This window comes from Antennarius striatus, chromosome 18, assembly GCF_040054535.1.
Source record: "Antennarius striatus isolate MH-2024 chromosome 18, ASM4005453v1, whole genome shotgun sequence".
NCBI classification, from domain to species: domain Eukaryota; kingdom Metazoa; phylum Chordata; class Actinopteri; order Lophiiformes; family Antennariidae; genus Antennarius; species Antennarius striatus.
Window position 1 is genome coordinate 1,566,130 of NC_090793.1, and position 24,769 is coordinate 1,590,898.

General features: G+C 47.4%; 1 protein-coding gene across 1 annotated transcript in view; it reads left to right on the plus strand.

Annotated features, from left to right (window-relative positions):
* Positions 1 to 231: 231 nt before the first annotated feature.
* LOC137611921 (neuropilin-1a-like) overlaps positions 232 to 24,769 on the plus strand; it is a 35,718-nt gene continuing 11,180 nt past the window's right edge. Inside the window, exons 1-8 of the mRNA XM_068340086.1 lie at positions 232 to 791; positions 1,533 to 1,707; positions 9,402 to 9,583; positions 13,020 to 13,247; positions 15,534 to 15,704; positions 18,406 to 18,572; positions 23,848 to 24,003; positions 24,526 to 24,670. Of these exons, the coding sequence (XP_068196187.1) occupies positions 695 to 791; positions 1,533 to 1,707; positions 9,402 to 9,583; positions 13,020 to 13,247; positions 15,534 to 15,704; positions 18,406 to 18,572; positions 23,848 to 24,003; positions 24,526 to 24,670 (1,321 nt within the window). The 5' untranslated portion in view covers positions 232 to 694. The remainder of the gene's footprint in view (positions 792 to 1,532; positions 1,708 to 9,401; positions 9,584 to 13,019; positions 13,248 to 15,533; positions 15,705 to 18,405; positions 18,573 to 23,847; positions 24,004 to 24,525; positions 24,671 to 24,769) is intronic.

Sequence of the window (24,769 nt, forward strand, 5' to 3'; positions counted from 1 at the left end):
TATCAATAAAAACACGGTGGTGAAATGAGGTCTGGATCTTCCCCTGTTCGGGTTTTTAATTCGGATCAGATGTGAACCCCCCCCACCACCACCACCACCACCCCCCCAGTTCAGACTTCATTCCGGTCTCACACGCCAAGCCCGGAGTTGGCGTTGCGCATGCGGGAGCGCACGGAGGGCGCACCGGTGTCAGTTGGCTCCAGCCCCTCGTAGCGGTCGGTCGCTGCTGCTGCTGGAGCGGCAGGAATTATTCTTTTCTTTTGAGGGGGGGGCGGTGGGGGGCGGAGTGGAAATACACGACTCCCCTCGTATCCCTGACGGTCAGTCAGTCAGTCGGTGGCTGCGGGCGGAGAGAGGAGGACTGGAGGAGGAAGGAGCCGCGCTCCGCTGGTCCCGGGTTTCTGCTTCTGGACGTCCCTCCCGCCGCTGCGGGAGAAGACGGCTTCACCCGGGAGGGGGGGTCCGCACATACAGCGGCCACTTTTTTTTTTTGACCGACGGATTATTATTATTTATTTTTTTTGTTGGTTTCCAAGGAGATGCCGGATTGTCCCCCCAGGAGGATGCTGAGGACCCCAAGACCACCGCATCTCCTACTTTGAAACGTTTTACCCCCCCCCCCCCTTTCCCTTCCTTTCTGGACGTACCCCCCCCCCACCTCCAGGACGCTTTTTATTGGTGTTTCTCCTCCAGCATGTCGGTGCCGGTGGCGGTGAGGATGAGGATGAGGAGGGGGTTGCTTTTGTTCCTCCTCACCGGAGCCGCGTCGGTCGCCGCGTTGACTCAAGCCGGTAGGTGTTGACCCCCCCCCTTCATGGATACATGTGGCTCAACGCACTTTTTTTTTTTTTTTGCATCATTTCTGCACCATTGTTGCCTCTCACCTGTTACCCCCCACCCCCCACCCACCCACCCCCCATCGGGAGCGCGTCAATTCGACCCCTTTGCGCATCGCTTTTTTCCCCGTAATGACCGTAAAACAATAAAAACAACAGCAGAAAACACATCAACGCGGGATGACAGGTGACATAAAGTGAGATAGAATCTCTTTAAAGTGAGATTTCATCACCAGACTCGCGACATGTTGGAGATTTCTCCTCTTTTTTTCTTTTTTCGCGCTCCGGTTTCTGCGCTTCGACGCGATTTTATTTTATTTATTGGAGCTTTTTTTTTTATTTTTTACGCGTGAAGCTTTAAGATAGAAGTCATTTATGGGACATTCATTGAGAAGCACCTTCGTGGGTGTGGGGGGTGTGGGGGGTGCGTGTCTGTGTGTGTGTGCGTGTGTGTGTGTGGGGGAGGGGCTCCTCTAGAGATTTATTTATCTCCACGCTGGAGGAGAAATATTCTCAGGATGTTAAATTATGGGAGTTGGTGTTCAGAATTGCCCCCCCCCCCACCATAAATAGTGGATTTATGGTGATCACCAGCTGGAGGTGTCCACGCACCCCCCCCCCCCCCATCCGGATCAAACTCCTCATCCCTCCTTCCTTCTAATAATTACAACTTTCTCCCCCCCCGCCCCCCCTCAGATAAATGCGGGGGGAGCATCGACATCCACACCGCGGACTACCTGACCTCCCCGGGCTACCCGGGCGCCTACCCCCCCTCCCAGCAGTGCGTGTGGGTGATCACCGCCCCGGAGCCCCCCCAGAAGATCCTCATCAACTTCAACCCGCATTTCGATCTGGAGGACAGAGACTGCAAGTAAGTTCACCCCCCCCCGACCCCACACCCCACCCCCCCACTCTACCTCCACCTCCACCCCCCCACTTCACTTTCTCTCTCCTCAATCCTGCCTGGATACAGAGGGAAACTCTGCCCCCTATTGGTCAAGGAGGTGTCCGGCTTGGGAAATAGAGGGGAAAGGGGGGGGGGGCAGATTTGAGGCTGATGGGTTTTGTAATAGATAGATGCCCCCCCCCCATATGAAGAGAAGGGTGTCTCCTGATTCCAGTTTTGACGGATCAGGAAGGAGGAAAGAAATTCACTGATTTTATTCGAAGCTGAAAACTTGTGAAACCTGTTGACCAGACGTGTGTGATGCTGCGCCCAATCCTTCATGCACAGGTGTGTGAGGCTGGCCCGTCGCCGTGGAGACGGCACTCACGACATCATCACCGTCAGCGGCGGCGGCGGCGGCGGCGGCGTCTCGGATGCTGATTGAGGCGGATTTGGGTTCCAGTCGCATTTTCGCAACCTGCATCGTCCCTGCACACGTGTGTGTGTGTGTGTGTGTGTGTGTGTGCAACCCAGAGTGTGTTGGAGTCACACACACACACACACACACACACACACACACACACACACACACACACACACACACACACGTTGCCCTCGTCCATAAATAAGCCTGTTTTTATCGGCTTCTGTCCTCTTTAAAAGCTCCATAAACGACTGGCGGTAAATCAACCCCCCAACCTGCCCCCAGACGGGGTTCCTACAATACTATTGGATCAGGTTCCATCACTGGGGGGGGGGGGGGCTCGTAAAGCACCAGGTTCTAGTCTCAAGTAGGGAGGGGGGTTATCTTTCACACACCTCCCCCAGAAATCAGGACGGAAACACGGATCAGGGATCGCTACGAGCGACCGCGTCCGCGTTGGGATGTGGGATGAAGGCGCCTTGATTGACCCCTTAACCCCTCTGGAGAGATGACCTTTGACCCCCGGATCGCTCCATCGTGTTCAATCAGACCGTCGATCGTTTCCATCAGTCAAACGTTCTCTGGTTCTCAGATTTGATTTATGCCACTTGAATCCAAACAGATTTGAGTTTTCTTGACGGTTGTTTCTTTATGGCCCATTATAACGCCCCATTGGATTATAAGGCCTTCATAATGCTTCATAAGTACAGTAATACCTCTAACTACAGCTTTAAGCCGTTCTGTGACTGAACTCATCGGCTGAACATTTAAAATAAATCATTTTAATCCGTTCCAGCCTGTAAAAAAAGCCCCAAAACCCCTAAATTATAAAAAAAAATCACATGTTTCTATCAACCAATAGAAACGCAGACTTTATCTGTGTGTATTTAATTATATACAAGTTACGTAAACGCGGTAAAGAACGAGATACGGTCTCATTAATGAAGCTGAATTCTTACGAAATCAGTTAAACGTTCTCATACATTTTGCCCCCCCCCACCACCCCCAACCCCCTAGATATCCTCTTCCTGTTTGCCCACTCATTCCAGTTAATGAAGTTACTGGAATAAAGGGTTCCCAGCTCCGTCTGATGTCAACAAAGAAGTCTTCAGCGGATGGAGGCGACATGTCTGAGACATGAGCCACATAACCCCCCCCACACACACACACACACACACACACACACACACACACGCGTGACCCACAGTTTGTAATTATGTCCCGACAGAGTTTCTATAAATACGTTTCTGCTCCTGGCTGTGATTCATGGCGGAAGCTGAACGGCGACACAAACGGGTCAGGGATGAAACGGGCGGTGGCGACGACGGCCCGGCACGCCAAACAAGCCCGGCCAAAAAACGACGGGGACCCGGGAACACTGGTGTAGAGATGAGCTCCGCCTCCGCTTCCAATCTGGAGCCACACCAGAACACGTCTCGCGTCTGAAATAGCCGAGGGGTGACTCCCTGCGGAGCGCCGCCTGGAGGGGCGGGAACACGCGTCGGTGGCGGCGGGATAATTTTGGGACGTCTTCTTAGGTGTTGGCTGAGCTGCTCCTCCTACAGGAGGCTATAATGGTAGTCAGGAACACACACACACACACACACACACACACACACACACACACACACACTCCGTCTGGTTCAGACATGACATGCTAATGCTAATGCTAATTTGCATCTTTACTGGGTTGGATGACGGATGGATAATGGATGGATGAACAGGTGATGCATTCTTGGAGGAGCATTATGGGATGGATACCTGCTTTGGTTGCCTGGGTGACGCCTGCTGGTGGTCGGGGGGTCAGTTTGTGTGTAAAAAAACGCCGAGGCGGCGTCTTCCTCCGGCGTCTCGCCACACGCGATTGGTCGGTTGTCTTATGTTTAGAGCCGTGTTTTTTCCTGTTTGTTAGTAAACAGCTTGTTTACTCGTTGATTGTTTGTCAACCGCAGCTAAGAAACGCGTCGTTTAAATATGCTAAACTGTCTGACGGGAGACCAAGAAGCTCCACCCACTGCCTTTGGCCACGCCTCTTCTTCTCTCTGTTTCATTGGTTCCTTTGGGACAATGCGGCGCCAGCTCAACCAATCAGAACGATAAAAAAAACGTAATTTAACTTTTTCGGGAAAAAAAAAATGTAAAAGTCAAATTTCCCGCCATAAAACGCGAATGTTAGCATCCGTTTGGTCACGTGTTTAATTCTCCGCCCGCCATTGGCTCTGCTGTCCTGTGGGCGTGTCCCCACCGGTCGGACTCGAACTGCAAGCGTGTTGCCGTCACTGAATCAGAGTTGATTCCGTTAGCTGAGCGTTAGCTGACCGTTAGCTGACCGTTAGCTGACTCCTAGCGGCTGCCTCTCGTCTCTCGGCAGCAAATATTTGTCCGATGGCAGGAAGGGTGAACTTTGGATCCTGCCATTGTTTCTTTTATGCAACTGTAGATTGTTTAGATTGGCTTTGGTGAAACAATCACACACTCCAACGCCGCGTTCCACACGGACGGGGTCACGCATACAAAAGAACACGCTTGTGAGCACACACACCCGGTACGATAAAACCAACAAATCGCTGCAGAATTAATCGAATGTCGTACAAACGACACGTACGCACGAGTTGCACAATCGAGTGAAAACACATGTCGGATTGGACCCTTCAGGAACGCGGCGCCGAACCCGGACGTTTCAGAATAATTTAAAAAAAAAAAAAACACAAGAAAGAAGGACATCAATCATAAATTTAATTAAATTTGAGATTTAAATCTAAATTTAATTTTAACAACATGACTGGTTTTCCTTGTTTTCCATTCATCCGGCGTCCCTCAGGGTTCCGTTCTAAGGTTCCACAAATGGTTCCATCTTTGGTGCACGTTCCATTTTTATTCATTCATTTTTAAAAGCAACTTTATTCGCAAAAAAATAAAATAAAATAAAATTACAAAATAATCATATTGACGTGAAATTCACATTAAAAAAGATTTTGCTTTTGTGAAGAGTGAATCAATCGAAAATTGTTTTTCTGATAAAAAAAAAAGACATTTAAAAAAAAAAAGAAAACTTAACTGTTGAACATTAAACAAAAATATTGCGTGTTTTTTTTTGGGCGTCATTTATTCCAATTATTATTCTTATTCGTCTTTTGCGCGATGGTTTCTTCTTCTATGATGTGACATCATTCACCACCGGCGTCGGTTTGTTGGGACACCACTCCGGATGTTTTTTTTCTGGATCGCTATCCAGCATCTTTCACACCCAATCAGGAGCAAACATCCAGAAAAAACGGCATCCAATTGGATCCCAGACGTGGAAACAGCCCAACCTGGAGTTTTAAACGCAGATAAACGGCTTTGATGTCTTTTTTTGTGGATTTTTTTTGCGGATTAAAATGTAGAAACTAAAAAAAATGTAAGATCTCAGTGATCTGACCATCATGCCTGCAGAGGTCAAAGGTCAACCATAAGGCCTCTTCCGATGAAGACAAACGTCTGTGGACGTTTTGTCCTTTTCTAAACATGCGCGACCAGAAACGACGTCCCCTCTGAACTCGGATGGTTCCACCCGGACAATGAAGTCTTTCTCATCCGAGAGGAATGCGTTGGATCTGCGCGGCGTCGCCCCGGGGTGACCCCCCCCCCCACCTCCCAGCGAGAGGGCGAAGTAGAAGATCCTCCCGTATGCAGACGATGAACAGATTAGAGTGTGTGGGAGGTTTCCACACAGTAGCACACTCCACAAATAATGAAAGAAACACACACACACACACACCGACGCAGCAGAAGTCCAGGATGACCCAAATCTTTCAGGTCGGCGCGGCAACGCTGTGAAAAACAAAAAAAAAACGAAAAACAGAAAAAACAAACAAACCTAAAAACACAAAAAAAACACCCGGGGCTTTTTATTTTGGCGCTTCGTGGTTAACTTTTTTTTTGTGTGTGTGTGTGTGTTCGTCTTTAATAGTCTTTTCGCTGCATCGCAGCGAGCGGCAGTGACTCAGCGTTCTTGCGGACCGATGCTAACTCAACAGGTTTTGAGGAAACGGGAGTCGGTCCGGCGTCGTCAAGGAAACGACGACAAAAGGACGATCATGTCGACTTCAGACCGTTCTATCTCTACCGCTGTAATTAGCTTGTGATGCTAGCTCCAGCGATTCGCAGAAAACAGATGAGTCATGCTGGCGTCATTGCTAGCTTGACCGCGGTGCTAACGCGCTCATGTCGGAGCTTCGCGGGTGAAACGCGTGCGACGGCGGCGCCTAATAAAGCCGTTTTCTGACTGTTCGCTCTTTATCTTGATCCCCCCCCCCACCTCTATCACCACCCTACCCCCCCCCCCCCAATCTGTCAACGCGACCCCCCCCCCCCTCCGAGCCGGAGCGAAGCGATCCCTGCTGGTTTTCCTCTACGCGTCTGAGTGGAGACTTGATTAACATCACATGTTTGGGGACCAGGAGAGGTGGATGCTGGGATACCGATGGCGGTGGGGGGGGGTGGCAGAGTGTTTATTGCTTTCCCAGTTTCGTTTTCCAGAGGTGCGGATTGAGCGACGGCTGACAGGAACCCCCCCACCCCACCCCCCCACACACGACCTCTCGCGTTTAAAGTTACCCCGACAGGAAGTTCCTCCTCGTCTTCGTCCACCTCCCAAAAACTGTCGATTCCGACTTTCCTTTCATCCCTCGGGGTCCCCAAACCGTCGAAGAGATGCTCTTCCTCCTCTGTCAGATTAAAACTTCCTAAATGAGAACAAATTCCGGCTTCTCTTTGTCTCCGTTTTAATTTCCCAGCAGGCCTTGCTGCCGCGGCGCCGTTCCGAGGTGAAGGATGAGGAGATTCTTGCTTTTTTTTTACTGCTCAGCCCGATTTTATTGCGTCTCCGGCTGTTTGTGATGTCGTTTTTTAAAAAAATTTTTATAATGGGACGCTCGGATTGTCTTCATCGCTCCTACGGCGTCTCGTCCAATGAGAGCGATGGGCGGGGCATCTTTAGCCGATACCTGCTGCTAGCCGTAGCTAGCTCCTTTGTTCCCTCCTGTGTTTAAATCTGAAACGTCGCGTCGGTTTTTGTTCAACGTTTCTCCATCCGTCACCTTAAAGCAGTGACATCCCATAATTCGTCCCGTTACCACGAGTGATTCTCTGACAGGGAGGCGGCGTAGGGTTTTTTCATTTTTTAATTTTTTTTTGGAGAATATGGGGGAGGTGAGAAACTGTGACGGATGGATGGGCTGGTGTGTGATGGCAGGTGGTGTCACACACACACACACACACACACACACACACACACACACACACACACACACACACACACACACACACACACACACACGGTCCATCTGTAGCCTGAAGCGCACACACACATACACACACACCCCTGCATGACAATCACCAGCCTCATGCTAACAATGCTAGCAGGTGCTAGCAGGAGCAGGTGATCGTGAACAGGAAGTGGCGTGAGAGCAGCTGATTGGACGGTTTGAGTCTCATTCTGATCCATTCATGCTGTTTTGTTGAGTCGAAAAGTTACCAGTAAAACCGTCTCTTGACCTTCCACAGGCCGCCGCCGCCGCCGCCGCCGCCGCCGCTGCTCCTTACGCCTGACATTTAGCGCATTAGCTCCCCAGTTAGCTGGTTAGCTTAGCATGTAAATTTAAACATCTGCTGCTCGGCTTGCGGATGGAGCGGTGGCGGGTTCGCCGTTAGCGAAGAGGCGGGTGGTTAATGATGCGAGGAGGTGTGTGTGTGTGTGTGTGTGTGTGTGTGTGTGTGTGTGTGTGTGTGTGTGTGTGTGTGTGTGTGTGTGTGTGTGTGTGGTGGGGGGGCTGCAGTGTGAAGAGACAGACCCACTTCATTAAGAGGCCTGTCTGGTAAACACTGACCGCCTGCAGGACTGGCTGCAGTGGCTGAGGGTAGCCGCCTGCACACACACACACACACACACACACACACACACACACACACACACACACACACACACACACACACACACACACACACACACACACACACACACACACTGATGCTATGAATAAAAACACCATCACCTAGAAACCACCATCGGCGTTACACGCTAACGTTCGAGTCCACATCTGAGCGAAGACAACAGATTCTCAACCCCCCCCCCGGCTCAAACACCCCCCCATCTAAAAACAGCAAACATCGTTTGTGCCCCCAGCTGTCGGCGCCTGAGAACAACTGTGTTCTAATGAAGGTAATTTAACATTCATGCAGCTCCAGTGTGGAGGTTGTGCTGCGTTCGCTGACAGTAGGACGTACGGATGTCAGAACAATCAGGACGGAAACGTCTGCTCGTCTTTATGGGTCTCGGTTCCACGACTGGTTTTGAATCAAAGTTTGTCTATCAGCAAAAGTTTTGGATCTTCATAACCTGAACCCGAACCTGAACTCTAACCTGAACCCTAACCTGAACCCTAACCTGAACTCTAACCTGAACCCTAACCTGAACTCTAACCTGAATTCTAACCTGAATTCTAACCTGTATTCTAACCTGAATCCCAACCCGAATCCTAACCTGAATCCTAACCCAAACCTGAACCCTAACTGTAACTCAAATCATAACCTGAATCCTAACCTGAATCCCAACCCGAATCCTAACCCGAATCCTAACCTGGATCCTAACTGAAACCTGAATCCTAAACTGAACCTGAACCCTAACCGTAACTCAAATCCTAACCTTAACCCAAACCTGAATCTGAACCCTAACCTGAATCCCAACCCGAATCCTAACTTGAATCCTCACCCGAACCTGAACCCTAACCAGAATCCTAACCTGAATCTTAACCTGAATCCTAATCTGAACTCCAACCTGAATCCTAACCTAATCCTAACCTAAACAGGTTGGTTTAAGTAAATCCACCAATAATGACGAATAGAACACCAAACATCACATCTTCTTTTACCTAAAGTCTAACAAGTATTTTACACTTCGGTTGATAAACTTTTCACAATCCCGACTTTTTCCCCGTCTCCTGAGTCCAGGACAGTTAGCCACAGTTAGCATTTAGCCTCCCACCATCTCTGCTGATGATGACTCCTTCTTTATCTTTAGTGGAACTCCTTATATGGACGTCCATCTTAACTTTGGGAAGACTGGATGTTCTCTGACGCTCGTGACCAGCAGGCGTGCTGATCACGCTTCTTGTTGCTTCAGGGACTTCAAGCTATCAGCTGATCAGCTGCTAAAGCTCAGATTCAAGTTTAGAAGAACTTGAACTGAACCTGACTGTCCTCTGTCCTCCCCCAGGTACGATTACGTGGAGGTGTACAACGGCGGCGACGAGCTGGCGCCCATGTTGGGGAAGTTTTGCGGGAAGATCGCCCCGTCGCCCATCATCTCCAGCGGCAGCCAGCTCCTCATCAAGTTTGTGTCCGACTACGAGACGCACGGGGCGGGCTTCTCCGTCCGCTACGAGGTCTTCAAGACAGGTGGGTGGAGCTCAAGTCGGGTTCAAGTGAACCTGAAACCCGTAAACCCCAATGCGCTTCTACTTCCTGTCTCCGTAAATAAAGTTTCTGCCGGTTTAAATGAGGACCAGATTCCCTGAACGACCTTTCGGAGCGAATCCGACGAACTGAAATAGCCTCGTTCTGATCGGACGAGGCCGTGGCAGGGCGCTAGCTGGGGTAGACCTACATAAACGCTCCTCGCTCGGGGTGTCCTACATTTGTTCTTCCTGTTTCTCCCCCGGGTCCACTTGAGTCGCCGCCAAACGACGCGTCTCCGGCGACCGCGTCAGTTCCCACCGACGGGGGGGGGGGTCGGAGATAAATCAGTAAAACAAGAACATGCATGAGAAACCCCCCCCCCCCAGTTTTTTTTTCTTTTGTACCCTTGGGAGCAATAAACATCCAACCGACCAATCACAGCATCCAGGAATAACCAATCCCCAGGTGCGCCTCGTGTTCCGAACCCGTGTCTGACGGGACGACGAAAAGTGGGTCAGCTGGGGGGGGTTGGGAGGGGGGGTGTGGTCTGTAAAAGAGATGTGTTTACGTTCAGATAGCGCATTAGCATTAGCATGTCGCTAAGCTAGGCTGGAATACTCCTGCTGGTGTTCTCTGATTGGTTGGTTGTCGTTGGACGGTGGATTTTTTTGTGCGTCTCAGCGACTGTTTGTGGATTCTGTGTGTCTGGGTTGTTTGTGTGTGTGTGTGTGTGTGTGTGTGTGTGTGTGTGTGTGTGTGTGTGTGTGTGTGTGTGTGTGTGTGTGTGTGTGTGTGTGTGAGCAGACAGGTGGACAGGACCCCAGGCTCATTTAGCTAATGGGCTGTTTGTCCTTGGAGACGGAGGGGTGACCTGCAGGAGAGACGGATGCACAGAAGAAACTAGGACGGTGTGTGTGTGTGTGTGTGTGTGTGTGTGTGTGTGTGTGTGTGTGTGTGTGTGTGTGTGTGTGTGTGTGTGTTTGGCCTCAATATGGTCCTCTACTGTGTAACAAGTTAAATCATCACCTGTAGCCGCCTCCCTCTCGCCACATTTAAATCAATTACAGTCAGAGCAGCTTGTTGAAACTAGCTGCTAACAGGAGCTACTGCTAACAGAAAATACTGCTAACAGGGCGCTACTGCTCACAGGAAGCACTGCTAACAGGAGCTACGGCTAACGGGAGCTACTGTTAACAGGAGCTACTGCTAACAGGAGCTACTGCTAACAGGAGCTACTGCTAACAGGAGCTACTGCTAACAGGAGCTACTGCTAACAGGAGCTACTGCTCACAGGAAGCACTGCTAACAGGAGCTGCTGCTAACAGGAGCTACTGCTAACAGGAGCTACTGCTAACAGGAGCTGCTGCTAACAGGAGCTACTGCTAACAGGAGCTGCTGCTAACAGGAGCTACTGCTAACAGGAGCTACTGCTAACAGGAGCTGCTGCTAAGAGGAGCAAATGCTAACAGGAGCTACTGCTAACAGGAGCTCCTGCTAACAGGAGCTCTTGCTAACAGGAGCTAATCCTAATAAGAACTACTGCTAAGAGGAGCAAATGCTAACAGAAAATACTGCTAACAGGAGCTAATGCTAACAGGAGCTATTGCTCACAGGAAGCACTGCTAAAAGGAGCTGTTGCTAACAGGAGCTACTGCTAACAGGAGCTACTGCTAACAGGAGCTACTGCTAACAGGAGCTACTGCTAACAGGAGTTTTGCACCATTTTGTTTTCCATTTTCCAAATATTTCTTTTGGGGGCCTGGATCAGATCGTAGACTTTAAACGTTAAACGTTCGTGAGCTGAACTTGATTTTTGTTGATTTGAGTTCATTTATCGAACTGAAGGCGGAGCTAAACGGCCTTCATCCCTCCTCCTCCTCCTCCCCCTCTTTCTTCGCCTCTCTGTCATTACGACGACAAAACCCCAAAACGCAACCGCCATCGCTCCTAATGACACACCCGCCCCAGTGGCCCCGCCCCCCTGACCACAGACCGCCGTCTTCTTGACGTGATGAAGACGAACCTCTTCAGCGTCTGTGTTCTCTGGTTTCATCAGAAACACGTGTTAGCGGACGGGAGAGGAACCCCCGGTGGACGGAGGGTCGTTAAAACGGGAAGATGAAAGAAGAGGGTGGGTGAGGAGGGACGAGCCAATGAGAGACCAGAGCCACGCGTTGCCACGGAAACATCGTTTGGAATATTTACGCTCGTTCTTTATTAGCTTTTGTGTTTTTTGAGTCCATGAGATCAAGTTTCCCGATGACACCGACAAAGTTTTTTTTAGCTTCATATGAAACTTTATTAACAACAAACATTAAAATGCACGTGAGGGTTTTTTGTTAGCTTCATTTAAAACTTTATTAACATCAAACATTAAATGTATGAGGGGTTTTTTTTTTGCTTCATTTAAAACTTTATTAACACAAAACATTAAAATGTGTCAGAGGGTTTTTTTTAGCTTCATCTGAAACTGAAGATATTGAAACGTGCGTAAAGGTATTTTATTAGCGCCATTTGAAACTTTATTGACACCAAACATAAATCACATGTGGGGGGTCGTTTGCGGGCCAGACAACAGAGGACCAGTGTTCGGGCCTCGACCTCTGGATGCTCCTGCTGTCGGACAGAGATGCTTTTATGCTCCGTCGGTTTACGGGAGGTCGCCGCTCCTGCAGATCAAACGTCGCCCGCGGCGACGGGACGGTGACCCGCGAGGCTCACGTCACCGGGCTTCACCTGACTCCTCCATCGCCGTCGGGATGAGTCGTGAATGTTGATCGGAGGACGAACGCCTCCTCGTCACTCATCGTGGCGCCGCCTGTATCCATGGTAACGAGATGCTTGACCTTCGTCCACAAAGGTCAGGCAGTGTCTTGTAGCTCGAGTCGCGTTTTAGCGACAGGAAGTGTGAACCGCCGGGAGGGAAACGACCCGCCTTGATGTCACATGACGGCGTTTGTTTGGCGCTCAGATGAACTGTGTAATCCAGTAATTACACATTCCGTTAGCGCGCTAAAGCCGCCGCTAATCCCCGCCGACGTGAACCGATTCGCGATCTAAAATCACACGGAACAAAAAAACGAGACGTAAGCAACACGCCGGCGCGAGGAGGTGTTACGTTCACGCACGAACGGAGGTGTGAGAATCGCCGTCGGGTGTCGGATAACAGCAGATGTTAATATCTAAGAGCCCGAAGCGGCGACTCCGGCTGACCAATGAGAGATGAGAGATTACAGGTCATGATAAAAGGGAACCAATCAGAAAGGAGAAGGTGAAGAAGAGGTGGGAAAACGCTAAAAGTATTGAAATAAACAGAAATCCCAAATAGAAGCAAGACTATTGGTACAGGTGTGAACCCGATCTGGATCTGGATTAAACTAAACCAGATTTGGGTTTGAATTGACCTCGTGGATCTTCGGTATCTCCTCCGCTGCAGGTCCGGAGTGTTCCAGGAACTTCACAGCCCCCAGAGGCGTCATCAAGACACCGGGGTTCCCTGAGAAGTACCCCAACAACCTGGACTGCACCTTCATGATCTTCGCCCCCAAGATGTTTGAAATCGTGGTGGAGTTCGACAGTTTCGATATGGAGCCCGACACCATGCCGCCGCCGGGGGCCCTGTGCCGGTACGACTGGCTGGAGATCTGGGACGGATTCCCTGCAGGTGGGTTCTTTGGTTTTCTGGAACGGATCCAGATCTGGACTGGTTTCACTTCAAAAAATCCTGAAGGAGTCACCCCGGATCTCGTTCTTTACCGCGTGTTGGCGGATATATACATCAGTGAGACCGGATCTCGTTCTCCTGACTTTTGTGTTTCTTTTTATTCTTTTTTATAGTTTATGTAACTTATATATAATTAATTATACACAGGTAACGCCTGATGTTTATTGGTAGATAAATTTTTTTAAGTATAATTTAAGGGGTTTGGGGCTTTTTTTCAAGACTGGAACGGATTAAAATAATTTTAGTTATTTTAAATGGAACGGATCAAACTCGTATGTCAGGTTCTACTATAGTTCTACTGGTTCTGTTCTAATGGGGGGGTTCCATCACGTCTCTTTTATTGCGGTTTCTTGGGGATTATTTCATCCTCATTAAGTGATGCGTCGTTAATCAGCCTGAAACACATCAGAGGTAAAATGAATAAAGACAAATAAAGACGAGGAGGAGAATTTAACTGATTTAAAACAGAAACATTTTGGTTTTGATGCAGAGAGAAAATCCTTTGACTCCATCATCAGATCATTTATAATCCTCTTTATTTATTTACTTGTTTATTCCACAGGAGCAGCAGGATGACATTTGTTTTGTAGTTTCTAAATTTGTCTTTTCTTCAAACAGATCAAAACATAAAAATCCTCCTTTTGATGAGAAACAACATGATGGGATGTTTGGACGCACATTAAGACATCTCTGTTATCTGTACTGACCCACATGTCCACACACACACACACACACACACACACACACACACACACACACACACACACACACACACACACACACACACACACTGGCATGCTGTGCACCTGGCGCGGCTTTAGAGTGTGTTGCCTTGTGTTTACCTGCCAGCCTTCGTGTCCCTCGTGCCTTCTCCTCCCCGCCAACCATCAGGCAACGCTTTGGGCACGGCGGTGGGTATTGTGGGCATCCTGGCAGGCTGCTCAGGCTCGTCCGAGGTGTGTCGCTCTCACGGGGATCTGGACGCCGTACGGATAATTACACAACAATGGAGGCTGAGAGACGGCGTCCAAATGGGGGGGTGGAGAAGGGGGGGGGCGCTGCTCATGATCGCAGATTACCCAACATGCTGTGAGAGTTTCATCCAGCCTCCATATGGGCAGAGGGACGAGTTACAGCTGAGAGACGAATGATTAGAAAGTAGAGCCTGAGACACCAGTTTGATCCGTTCTGTCCTCAGCTGATGTATCCATCCGCCAACACGTGGTAAAGAACAAGATACGGCCTCACCGATGTTGTATCCATCCGCCAACACGCGGTAAAGAACGAGATACGGTCTCACCGATGTTGTACCCATCCGCCAACACGCGGTAAAGAACGAGATACGGTCTCACCGATGTTGTATCCATCCGCCAACACGCGGCAAAGAACGAGATACGGTCTCACTAATGTCGTATCCATCCACCAATACGTGGTAAAGAACGAGATCCGGTCTCACCGATGTCGTATCCATCCGCCAACACGCGGTAAAGAACGAGATGCGGTCTCACCGATGTAGTATCCATCCGCCAACATGCGGTAAAGAACGAGATACGGTCTCACTGATGGCGTAGCCATCCGCCAACACGCGGTAAAGAACGAGATACGGTCTCACCGATGTCATATCCACCCACCAACACGTGGTAAAGAACGAGATACGGTCTCACCTATGTTGTATCCATCCGCCAACACGCGGTAAAGAACGAGATCCGGTCTCACTGATGTCATATCCATCCGCCAACACGTGGTAAAGAACGAGATACGGTCTCACTGATGTTAAATAGGTCTCTTCATCTGTGATGAAGGTGACGATGACACCAGATCATCTTTTTGTTCTCAGTGATGATGTCGGTTCTTCCTTCACACGTCTGGAATTCTTGATGAATTCTGTTTAGCAGGAGCGAAAAGGACGAAACAAACGTTTGATTTTGTTCGTATGAAATGTTATGTATTTTTTTATGTTGTGAGGTAATCAGACGCCGCTGGAATCGGTGTTTCTAACACTTTCCATCTCACCTTGGTTCTCGTCTGACAGGTGTTGCGTCACTCCTGAGAGGCGAGAGCGGCGCTAAAATAACTCGAATTCATTTTCGAGCGTTTAGTCGTCGGTAGTAAACAAAAAAACGCCGCTTCTGATTTTGCTGAAGGTCAGGAAACCTTTCTGACATCGTCGTGTGGAACTAACTCCTTCTCTCTGCCCCCCCCCCCCCCCACCACCACCACCACCAGTGGGCCCCCACATCGGGCGCTACTGCGGCCCCACGTCTCCGGGCCGGGTCGTCTCCTACACCGGCATCCTGTCCATGAGCATCACCACGGACAACGCCATCGCCAGGGAGGGGTTCTCCGCCAACTACACCATCCGAGAGAGGAGCCTCCCCCCCGGCCACGAGGACGAGGGTGAGTGGCGAGGGAGGGGGGAGACGGGGGGGGGGGGGGGGCTCGGGATGTTTCTGTGTCTGAATGTGTTTCAGCTGTAGGGGGCCGGTCTGCACACGACCTTTGACCTCCAACCCCCCCAGGGATTAATAGTATGTAGAGAACAAAAACACCTTCATGTAAAACAGTCTGCTGCTTCTTCTCTTCGTTGTTCTTCTTTCTCTTCTTCTTCTTCTTGTTATTATTATTAATAATAATAATAATGATAATAATAATAATAATATTATCATCATTATTATTATTATTATTGTTGTTGTTGTTGTTATTATCATATTATTGTTATTATTATTTGTTTTTGTTCTGCATGTCTTTCTTCTTGTTGTTGTTATTATTTTTTTCTTATTGTTCTGTGTTTACTCTTCCCTGTTCTTGTTTTTCTTCTTGTTATTATTATTATTATTATTATTATTATTATTATTATTATTATTATTATTATTATTATTATTATTATTATTCTCCTTGTTGTTTTTGTTCTACTTCTTCTTTTCGTTTTATTTCTCATTCTTCTTTCACACTTAATCTAATTGTTCAGCTGAAATAAAACCGTATTTCATGAAAGAGAAACCGTTATTTAACGATGATAATCCCTCTGATTTATCTTTAGAGAACACTCGGAAACAGAAATCGTAGTTTTTTTTGCGTGACTCCTCCGATCAGAATCGTGACTGGAATCTGATTAAACGCCGGCGTGAACGGAATCTTATCTCAGGGCGGTGAAAACAAACGTTCTACTTTTAGCCGCGTCCGGTGGCGTCGGTTTCACTCGTCAGGATTTTATCGGTTTGCGTCTGGTTGGATGTTTGTGTCGGTCGACCATCAGCCGGTTCCTGCTGGGACTTCTTGGCCTGTCGTGACCCCGACCCCGGTCACCCCGGTTAGGAATGCGAGACGCGGAGGTGCGTTTATGTAACGTCCCTCAGCGGCCGACGATTCTGAACGGCTAATTTCACTGTTTGGGTGAAACAAATCCGCTCACACGTTCAACACTGATGGAAAACATGATGGAGCTGATGATGATGGATGGATGGAGCTGATTGGTGGGTCCAGGGTTGGCCCCGCCCACGGCTGTTGCCGGGGAGACGACTAGCAGAAATAAGACGAGAGAAATAAAGAGTAAAAGTTCTCAGAGAAATAAAAACTCTGATCTTGAAGTTTTGAGTCTGGGTTTGATAAAGTTTAGAGATTCTGATGATCAGCAGAAATTTTTTTCCTGCAGTTCTGGTGATGCTGCAAGAAAAACTTTCTCCTAATTGATTAGTGGAGCTGGAATGATGTAAGTGTGTTTGTGTCATTCTGTAGACCCGCCGTCTCCAGACGGCCCCCCCCCCCCACCCCGAACACATACCTTTTTGTTTCACCTCCCTCTTCCCTTCCCAGATGGGATGTCAGCGACACGCTAAGACTCCCATTGTCGTCTATATTAGCATTAATGTTTTATAAGAGCAGTAAAAACCATCGTGTTTGTGCTGAGTTTGTTATTGTCGTGTTTAAAAAGTCACCAGACAACATAACTACAGAAATATAACTACTAGTAATATCTGTGGACGTTCCTGTGGGGTCACTGAGATTCTAGTGTTAGGTCTTATCACCCCAATAAGTGCACCAAAAAGCCTCCAAAGATCCCCCAAAGATCCCTTAAAGGCCCTTCAAAGATTCTCTAAAGATCCTCCAAAGATCGTCTCGAGGTCCACCAAAGATCCTTCTAAGGATCCAAATATTTCCCAAAGATCATCTGAAGGTCCTCCAGAGATCACCAAAAGACCCTCCAAAGATCCTCCAAAAATCCCCAAATGGCCCTTCAAAGATCCTAGAAAGGCCCTCCAAAAATCCCCAAAGATCTCCAAAAGACCCCCTAAAGATCCTTGAAAGGCCCTCCAAAGATTCTCCAAAGATCTTCCAAAAATCCTTCAAGAAGCCTCTAAAGTTCCTCCCTAAGACCCTCCTAAGATCCTCTTAAGGCCCTCCAAAGATCTTCTAAACTTCCTCCAAAAATCCCCCAAAGATCCTCTTCAGGCCTTCCAAAGATCCTCTGAAGATCCTCCATGTAACAAATTCTAAACGGGTTCTTCACTACAGGCTCTGAGCCCCAACAGGAAGTAGTGACGGACGGTGACGCCGTCGGGGTGACTCAGTCAGGATGCTGACGATTTTGTGGTTTTACCTTCATGTTTCTGTGATGAACTCAGCTTCAGCAAAAAGAGCTGAAAATCAGTTCTTCTGTGATCAACGTGTTCATGACATCCTGGTGAACAACGAACGACCGCCAATCAACAAGGATTTGATTCAGCAACCACCTGATGAGGATCTCCATTCCTCCCTGTGGTATTTAGGGTTTTTACGAGGCGAGGAACGAGAACAACGTCTCATTATTACTCCTGAGACGCTTTGAGAGGAGAAGCTCGTAATTTTTTTACGGCAGTGTTTGTTTTTATTTGTTCTCAGCTGATGTCTGGGAAAAAGGTTCAGATACGAATCTGTCCTCAGAAAACGGTAAACAGAATAGACGTGTTGTCGTCTTTTTATTGGATAAACTGTTAGCTTTAATTATTTTGTTCTTCTGGAAAAGCCATGGATGCCTCAAAAGCACTTCACTGCACTTGACTTTTTCAACACTACACCAGTTTTAGGTCACTTTTAAGTCTTTTTTTCCCGTCTTCTTCAGGTTTTGCCTGCATGGAGCCTCTGGGGATGGAGTCGGGCGAAATCTCCTCGGACCAGATCACCGCCTCTTCCCAGTACAACTCCAACTGGTCTCCTGAGCGCTCCCGTCTGAACTACCAGGAGAACGGCTGGACGCCCTCAGACGACACCATCAGGGAGTGGATCCAGGTCAGGACGGTCGTCCATGATGGAAGTAATGCGACCAGTTTTATTGGATTTGGAAAAGAATGGTCCACGTTTCAGAGTTGGGCCTCAAACTGTTGTGGTTTTGCTTCACGTAAGTGTTTCAGTCTGAACTCGGTTGACTCGAGATGTTGCTCACATCTGGTCTGAATATTGTTCTCTCATTTGTACCCCGTCTCTGCCTGGAATCACGACACCGAGGAGAAAGAAATAAGCCAACATGCATTATTTATGGAGACCTGGCTCTCCAGCTCCGTCGACAGTCTTCATCCTCATTGTGAAATCTGACAGAAACGCTATTCCTGTCAGAAAATACTCACTGTTTGCTGTACGGGTTTAAGAAGGACGATAGCGTCACTGTTTTCAATCGACGACATTTCATTGAGTCTGTTTGAATTCTATTTCAACTTATTCGTGCAGATAAATCGTGATTAGCTACCAGATATTTAGAAAGGTCCATTTTGGTGTTCAGGTGTTCCTGCATCCTCTTGCTGACAGACCAACCAGACCGACAGGTAAAATCACCTCCTGGGCAGCGCTAACAAAATCACCTAGTTAGCTTACCGCTAACTAAAAAGCCACAACAATGTAAATTCAATTATTCTCGAGGCAGTTTTAGCTAATGCTAAAGTAACTCTAGCTTTGGCTAAGGCTAGCCATAGATTAATCTTCTGGTTGTCGCTGCCGTTCTGCCTCTGAGATAATTTAAAATTAGCCATCCGAACAGCAGCTACCGTAGCATTGAAGAGACCAACAGGATCCTAGCTATTAGAATAAATTGTAATTATCAACAGGCGGGATTAAACTTTTTGCAGGTTTGTAATTAAGGTGACTTTAAACCAAATGCGTGCAGCAGTTTCTAAAAACCCTTTAAGGTATTGACTAAATGAAGGAACCTGAAGGAAACCGTATTACAGAAGAAGATAAGATAAGATGAGAGTTTATTTAACCCAACAGGGGAACTCGTTATTGGACCGTCTCGGACCGTTCCATTGTCCGGGAACGGAACTCATAGAGGAAGCCTCACAATGGCCCCTGTGCTAATAACAGACTCTCAGTTCCTTCCCGCGGGGGCTACAACAGGAAGTGGACAGGAAGAGGGCGTTTGTGTCAGATTAGTAGGAACTCTCTATTGTCTGTCTGGGGACTGGTTTTAGCTACTGGGCCCCAGATCGGCCCACTGGGACGGACTTGAAAGGCCGTTTAATGGAGTGAATGGGTTCATGTTGACAGGAGCTGAATTCACTGCAGAGTGGTCTTCGTAATCAATAACCTAATAATGATCGATAACCCACGGCTGATCCCACCCTCCAGACAAGACAGGAAAAGCATCACTTAGCTTTGACGCTACGCTATAGTTGTTGTCAGTCAATGCTAGCTTGGTTATCTATACAGCTAGCATACGCTCATAATGTCTGATCAATTGATGGTGTTTGGAAAGCCCTTTCTTCGTTTGATCAATATTCACTAAGCTAAAGCTAGGTCCATATCTACATAAGCTAAAGCTAGGTCCATAATTAAGCTAAAGTTAGGTCCGTATGCACGTAGCTGGGGGCTTGAAACAGTCAGTGCTAATGCTGCTGGCTAATATAGACACTAAACAGCTTCCTGTATGTCCTTATTCTACCAAAAGTGAGACCACATACAGGAAAAAAAGCAAATTTTTGGACTTTTTCTTTTAGTAAACAAGAAATAAAGTCTTAATTTACTGATTTCTCAAGAAAACCAGCCGGAGGTGAGACAGCCGACGCTGTGGGAAGTGATGCAGTCATGAGATTTGCACCAACGACTTGTTCGTCACATGTGGGCTCCTCAGGCCAAACGAGTGTGTGTGTATGTGTGTGTGGTCAGATGTGTGTGTGTGTGTGTGGTAAGATGTGTGTGTTAAGAAAGTGAAGGCTTTGTTGGCCATCCCTCCTCCAGGAACCGACCACCCCCCACGTCTCTGTGATTTACGGCCGCAGATCGAGCGGCGTTGCCGTGCCGGCCTCACCAGCTCTGCGAGGCATTTGAGTCACGACCGGTTCTTTTTTGTGAAAAGCTTTTTCGCTTTATGTGATTAAGCGTTTTGCGTGACATGCTCTGCAAAGCGGGGTTTGTCTGCAGGCTTTCCATTCATCTTACTTGAGAAGAAAATTATGACTTGGTTAATTCTTGCACGCCGGCCCCTTCGAGTAAACACCTCTATTATTCATTTAAGGCATTTATATTTTATTGATGCTGTTTTCAGGTCACTATTCATAGTGTTGCCTGGGCCGACGTCGAGCTCAATATCGGGCTTTTTTTCATCAATCTCTCCTCTTATTTCGCTCTGCGGCGACTCACTTCATCAGGAAGCTCAATATTTGCAATGAAATGGAAAGAATACGAATCAAGTCGGGGTTTATTGAGATATTAACGGCAGTGCCTTTAAGGAAATACTCAAAGTTTTACTTCTACTGCAAAGTAATATGAGCTTCCAAGTAACGTTAAATGTGGAGTTATATATCCATCCAGGGGTATCGGTGGTAAACAACGCAAAAGCTGCAGCATCCAGTCGTTGAGTCTTTACAAGCCGTCGTAAATCGACTTGTTATTGAAGACCCCGATGTCAGCCCAGGAAAAGCTTCCTTCCCCTGATGGCTTCAGGTATTTATAGATGCCCTGCCGTTTGTCTTTGACGCCATCAGGAAGAGCTCAGCAACTTGCATCTGGAGAACACATTAAGGGTCTGGACCAGTGGGAAACTAAAAGACAAAGGATCCTCCAGAGACCCTCAAAGGGTCTCAATCCAGACCAGACCCCTGGAGGACGCTGAACATCCAACCATCAATGAGATCTGTCAGGATGCGAGATTCTCTTGGCGAATCAACGACAACAGAGTGATAGAAGGGAAACGGTTCTGATCGTCAGATAATACAACAAAAACCGCGACACAAGACGATTGAATGATCTTCAATTATGTTTACTCCAACCTCACATGAGAACTTCACTGGTTGAAGATCTGTCTTTTAATGTCATTGCCCAGGCAGTTTCCTGTTTTGGCAGGAAGTAACAGCGTTTTTGTCGCTGTGGTATAAATATCAGCCCTGCTAAGCGTGGAGGAATTAGAAGATGGAATAGCAGCTAGGAGATTGATCTTTTCTTTTGGAGTTTTGATGAGCATCTACAGGAAATGTTGAACTACTCTTACTATAGCGACAGGCTAGTGGTTTACTGTAACGACAGGCTAACTGAAGCACTGCGTGTTTTAGTACACAACTGATCATTTCCAAACTTGACAAACAGCATTTTTATTAACTAATAAAAGCATAGATTCAATTTTGCCTCCATTTGGAGAAACAAGCTTACATTTTGTGTTGAAATATTGTTATTTTAGCTCATCTTACATCCTCCCATGTAAATCATTTCTTAACAGACCACTTGCGAGGCGTCCCGTTATCTCCAGCGCTCTCTGATGATGACTATCTGTTTTATCTTTTAATCTCTTTTTTACTGCGGTGAGATAAAATGTCTCGACCCTCCGAACATGTTTTATCTGCTGTTCAGCTCTCCGATCATTACGCCGCTGCTCCGTAAAGTACAGCCGCGAGATGCGATAATGCCGCCGTAATTTCACTGAAGGACTGCTTTGAACAAGCGAAACGCTCTTGAAATAAGGACGATCGTTCGTGTTATTTAAAAACCTTCCACCGTGTTAAAAACCTTCCACCGTGTTAAAATCCTAACTCGTTTGTCAGACTGTAGAGAATCAAAGACAGAGTCTGGAGTCTGTTCCAAAGACTCGCTGATTTGGATTCTGTTTACTATCAGGGTTAGGGTTAGGGGTAAGGGTAAGGGTAGGATTAGGGTAGAGTTTGGGTTAGGGCTATGGCTAGGGATAGGGGTAGCGTAAGGTTTGGGTTCGGGTTATGGGTCAGGGGTAAGGGTAGGGTTAGAATAGGGTTAGGGGTATGGGTAAGGGTAGAGTTAGGGTAGGGTGTGGGTTAGGGCTATTGCTAGAGGTTGTGTTAGGGGTAAAGGTAAGGGTAGGGTTAGGGTTAGGGGTAAAGTCATAGGTAAGGTTAAGGTAGGATTTGGGTTCGGGCTATGGCTAGGTGTACGGTTAGGGGAATTGGTATGGGTAAGGGTAGAGTTAGGGTAGGGTTTGGGTTAGGGCTATGGCTAGAGGTAGTGTTAGGGGTATGGGTAAGGGTAGGGTCAGGGGTAAGGGTATTGTGAGGGTTTGGGTTAGGGCTAGGGGTAAGAGTATGGTTGAGGGTAAGAGTAGGGGTAGGGCTGGACTTAGAATAGGGTTAGGGTTAGGGTTAGTGTTAGTGTTAGTCACCCAACCAAACCATTGGATACCCTCAGACAACAAGAAATGGTCGTTTTGGGCCGAGGAGGCTAGTTTCCTTCAGTACACGCTGTTTGACTCTAATTAATTATTTGCTATTTACAGATCAATTTGATTTGTTTTGAAGACGCTGAGTGAGTGAAGTTAAAGTTAATCCACAAAAACAACAGGTCACGACCTTTAAATAATTCTTGTGTTCTAAAAGTTCCTCTTTCCTCAAAATGATTTCTTGCTCTGTCGCTACATTAGCTCGCCTGCTGGCTAATAGTTTGTTTTGCTTTGACCCTAACCCTTGACCCTTTGCCCATTTGCTGTCCTCCCTAAAGTACAGATGTGATCATTTTCTCCTAGCTTAGCATACAGTCGGGACGCAGTGATGAGCTGCCGAAATGTGAAATTGAATTAAGTCAACGCTGTTAAAAAACCACAACGTTTTAATGTTTTTATAAATATTTCAGTAAATTAGGTCAGATTGATTCAATCAGCTCTCCTCCTGCCGGCTCTCTTCATGCTAAGCTAAGCTAACACCGATTTTATTCACAAAACATTCATTTCACTGAACTTCATTCTTTAAACTGATGTTTTTTCTCCTGTAAATCTGTTAAATGTTGAAATTCTGTTGAGCTGAAAGACGTTTTGCATGAGCCAAAGAAAATAGACACACACACAGGTCAGGTCGGCATGGATCAGCAGCTCCCGATCCATCTGGCTGGAATAAAATATTTTGCTTCCTTTACAGGGAAACGATCCACAAAAAACATTCCTGGTTCTTTTCACCATAAATCCTAAATCCTAAAACACTTCAGTTTGATTTACGGATCAACTCAAATGTAGTTTTGTGTGGTCGTAGAAGAAAATGACGACAAAAGTCAGCTGTTTGTGCAGACTTTTCTCAGCTGTCTCGGTTTTAATTTTCCTATCATCTGGTGTTTGCTCTGCTTCCAGGTGGATTTGGGGTTTCTCCGTATCATCAGCGCCATCGGGACGCAGGGTGCGATCTCCAAAGAGACCAAGAAGCGCTACTTCGTTCGCTCCTACAAGGTGGACGTGAGCTCCACCGGCGAGGACTGGGTCACCGTGAAGGAGGGCTCCAAGCAGAAGGTACCGAGTGGGGGGCCCGTCTCGTGTTCAACCAGCCGGGGCCAAAACCACATTCTTAAATCACAAGATTAGAAACCAATAAACTTGGAATTTATTGCAGTAAATAAACAATCAGATGACTATTACCCATCATGCACGCTGGGTGAACCACATAATGGAATAAATCAGACGCTGAAAGTCTCTCTAAAGCATCACGACAGTGTTTGGACACGCTGCAGTCATGTGCAGCCTCAGTACACAACTGTATTTCTAGAGCAGTAATGTTAGCAGTGGCTACTTAATTTAGCATAGCAAGCTAGCATTTTAGCAATAACATCTACAGTTAATGGATGAGCTTCTTTTCGGCCGTCTGGTCTTCCATTAGCATTGTTCCATTAGCATTCAGCTGTTTTAGCATTAGCAGTTAATAGCAGTTGTAGCAGTGACCGTAGCGTTAGCAGGTATGATGTTGTTAGAAGTTAAAATAAAAAGAAAAGGAAGAAAAATGTATTTTTTTGTTTTTCTTTGTTTTGTTGTCGTCAGATCTTTCCAGGGAACCATAACCCGACGGATGAGTTCCGCTCCCCCCTGCCCAAACAGACCCTGGCCCGTTACGTCCGCATCCGCCCCCTGTCCTGGGAGCAGGGCATCTGCATGCGCTTTGAGATCTACGGCTGCAGAATTTCAGGTAATGCTAACACACAGGAAACGCAGTTAATGTCTAACGCAAGCTAAATGTTGTCAAATCCCCCACTTAAACAGGCTGAGTAGGTAAAGCTACATTAGC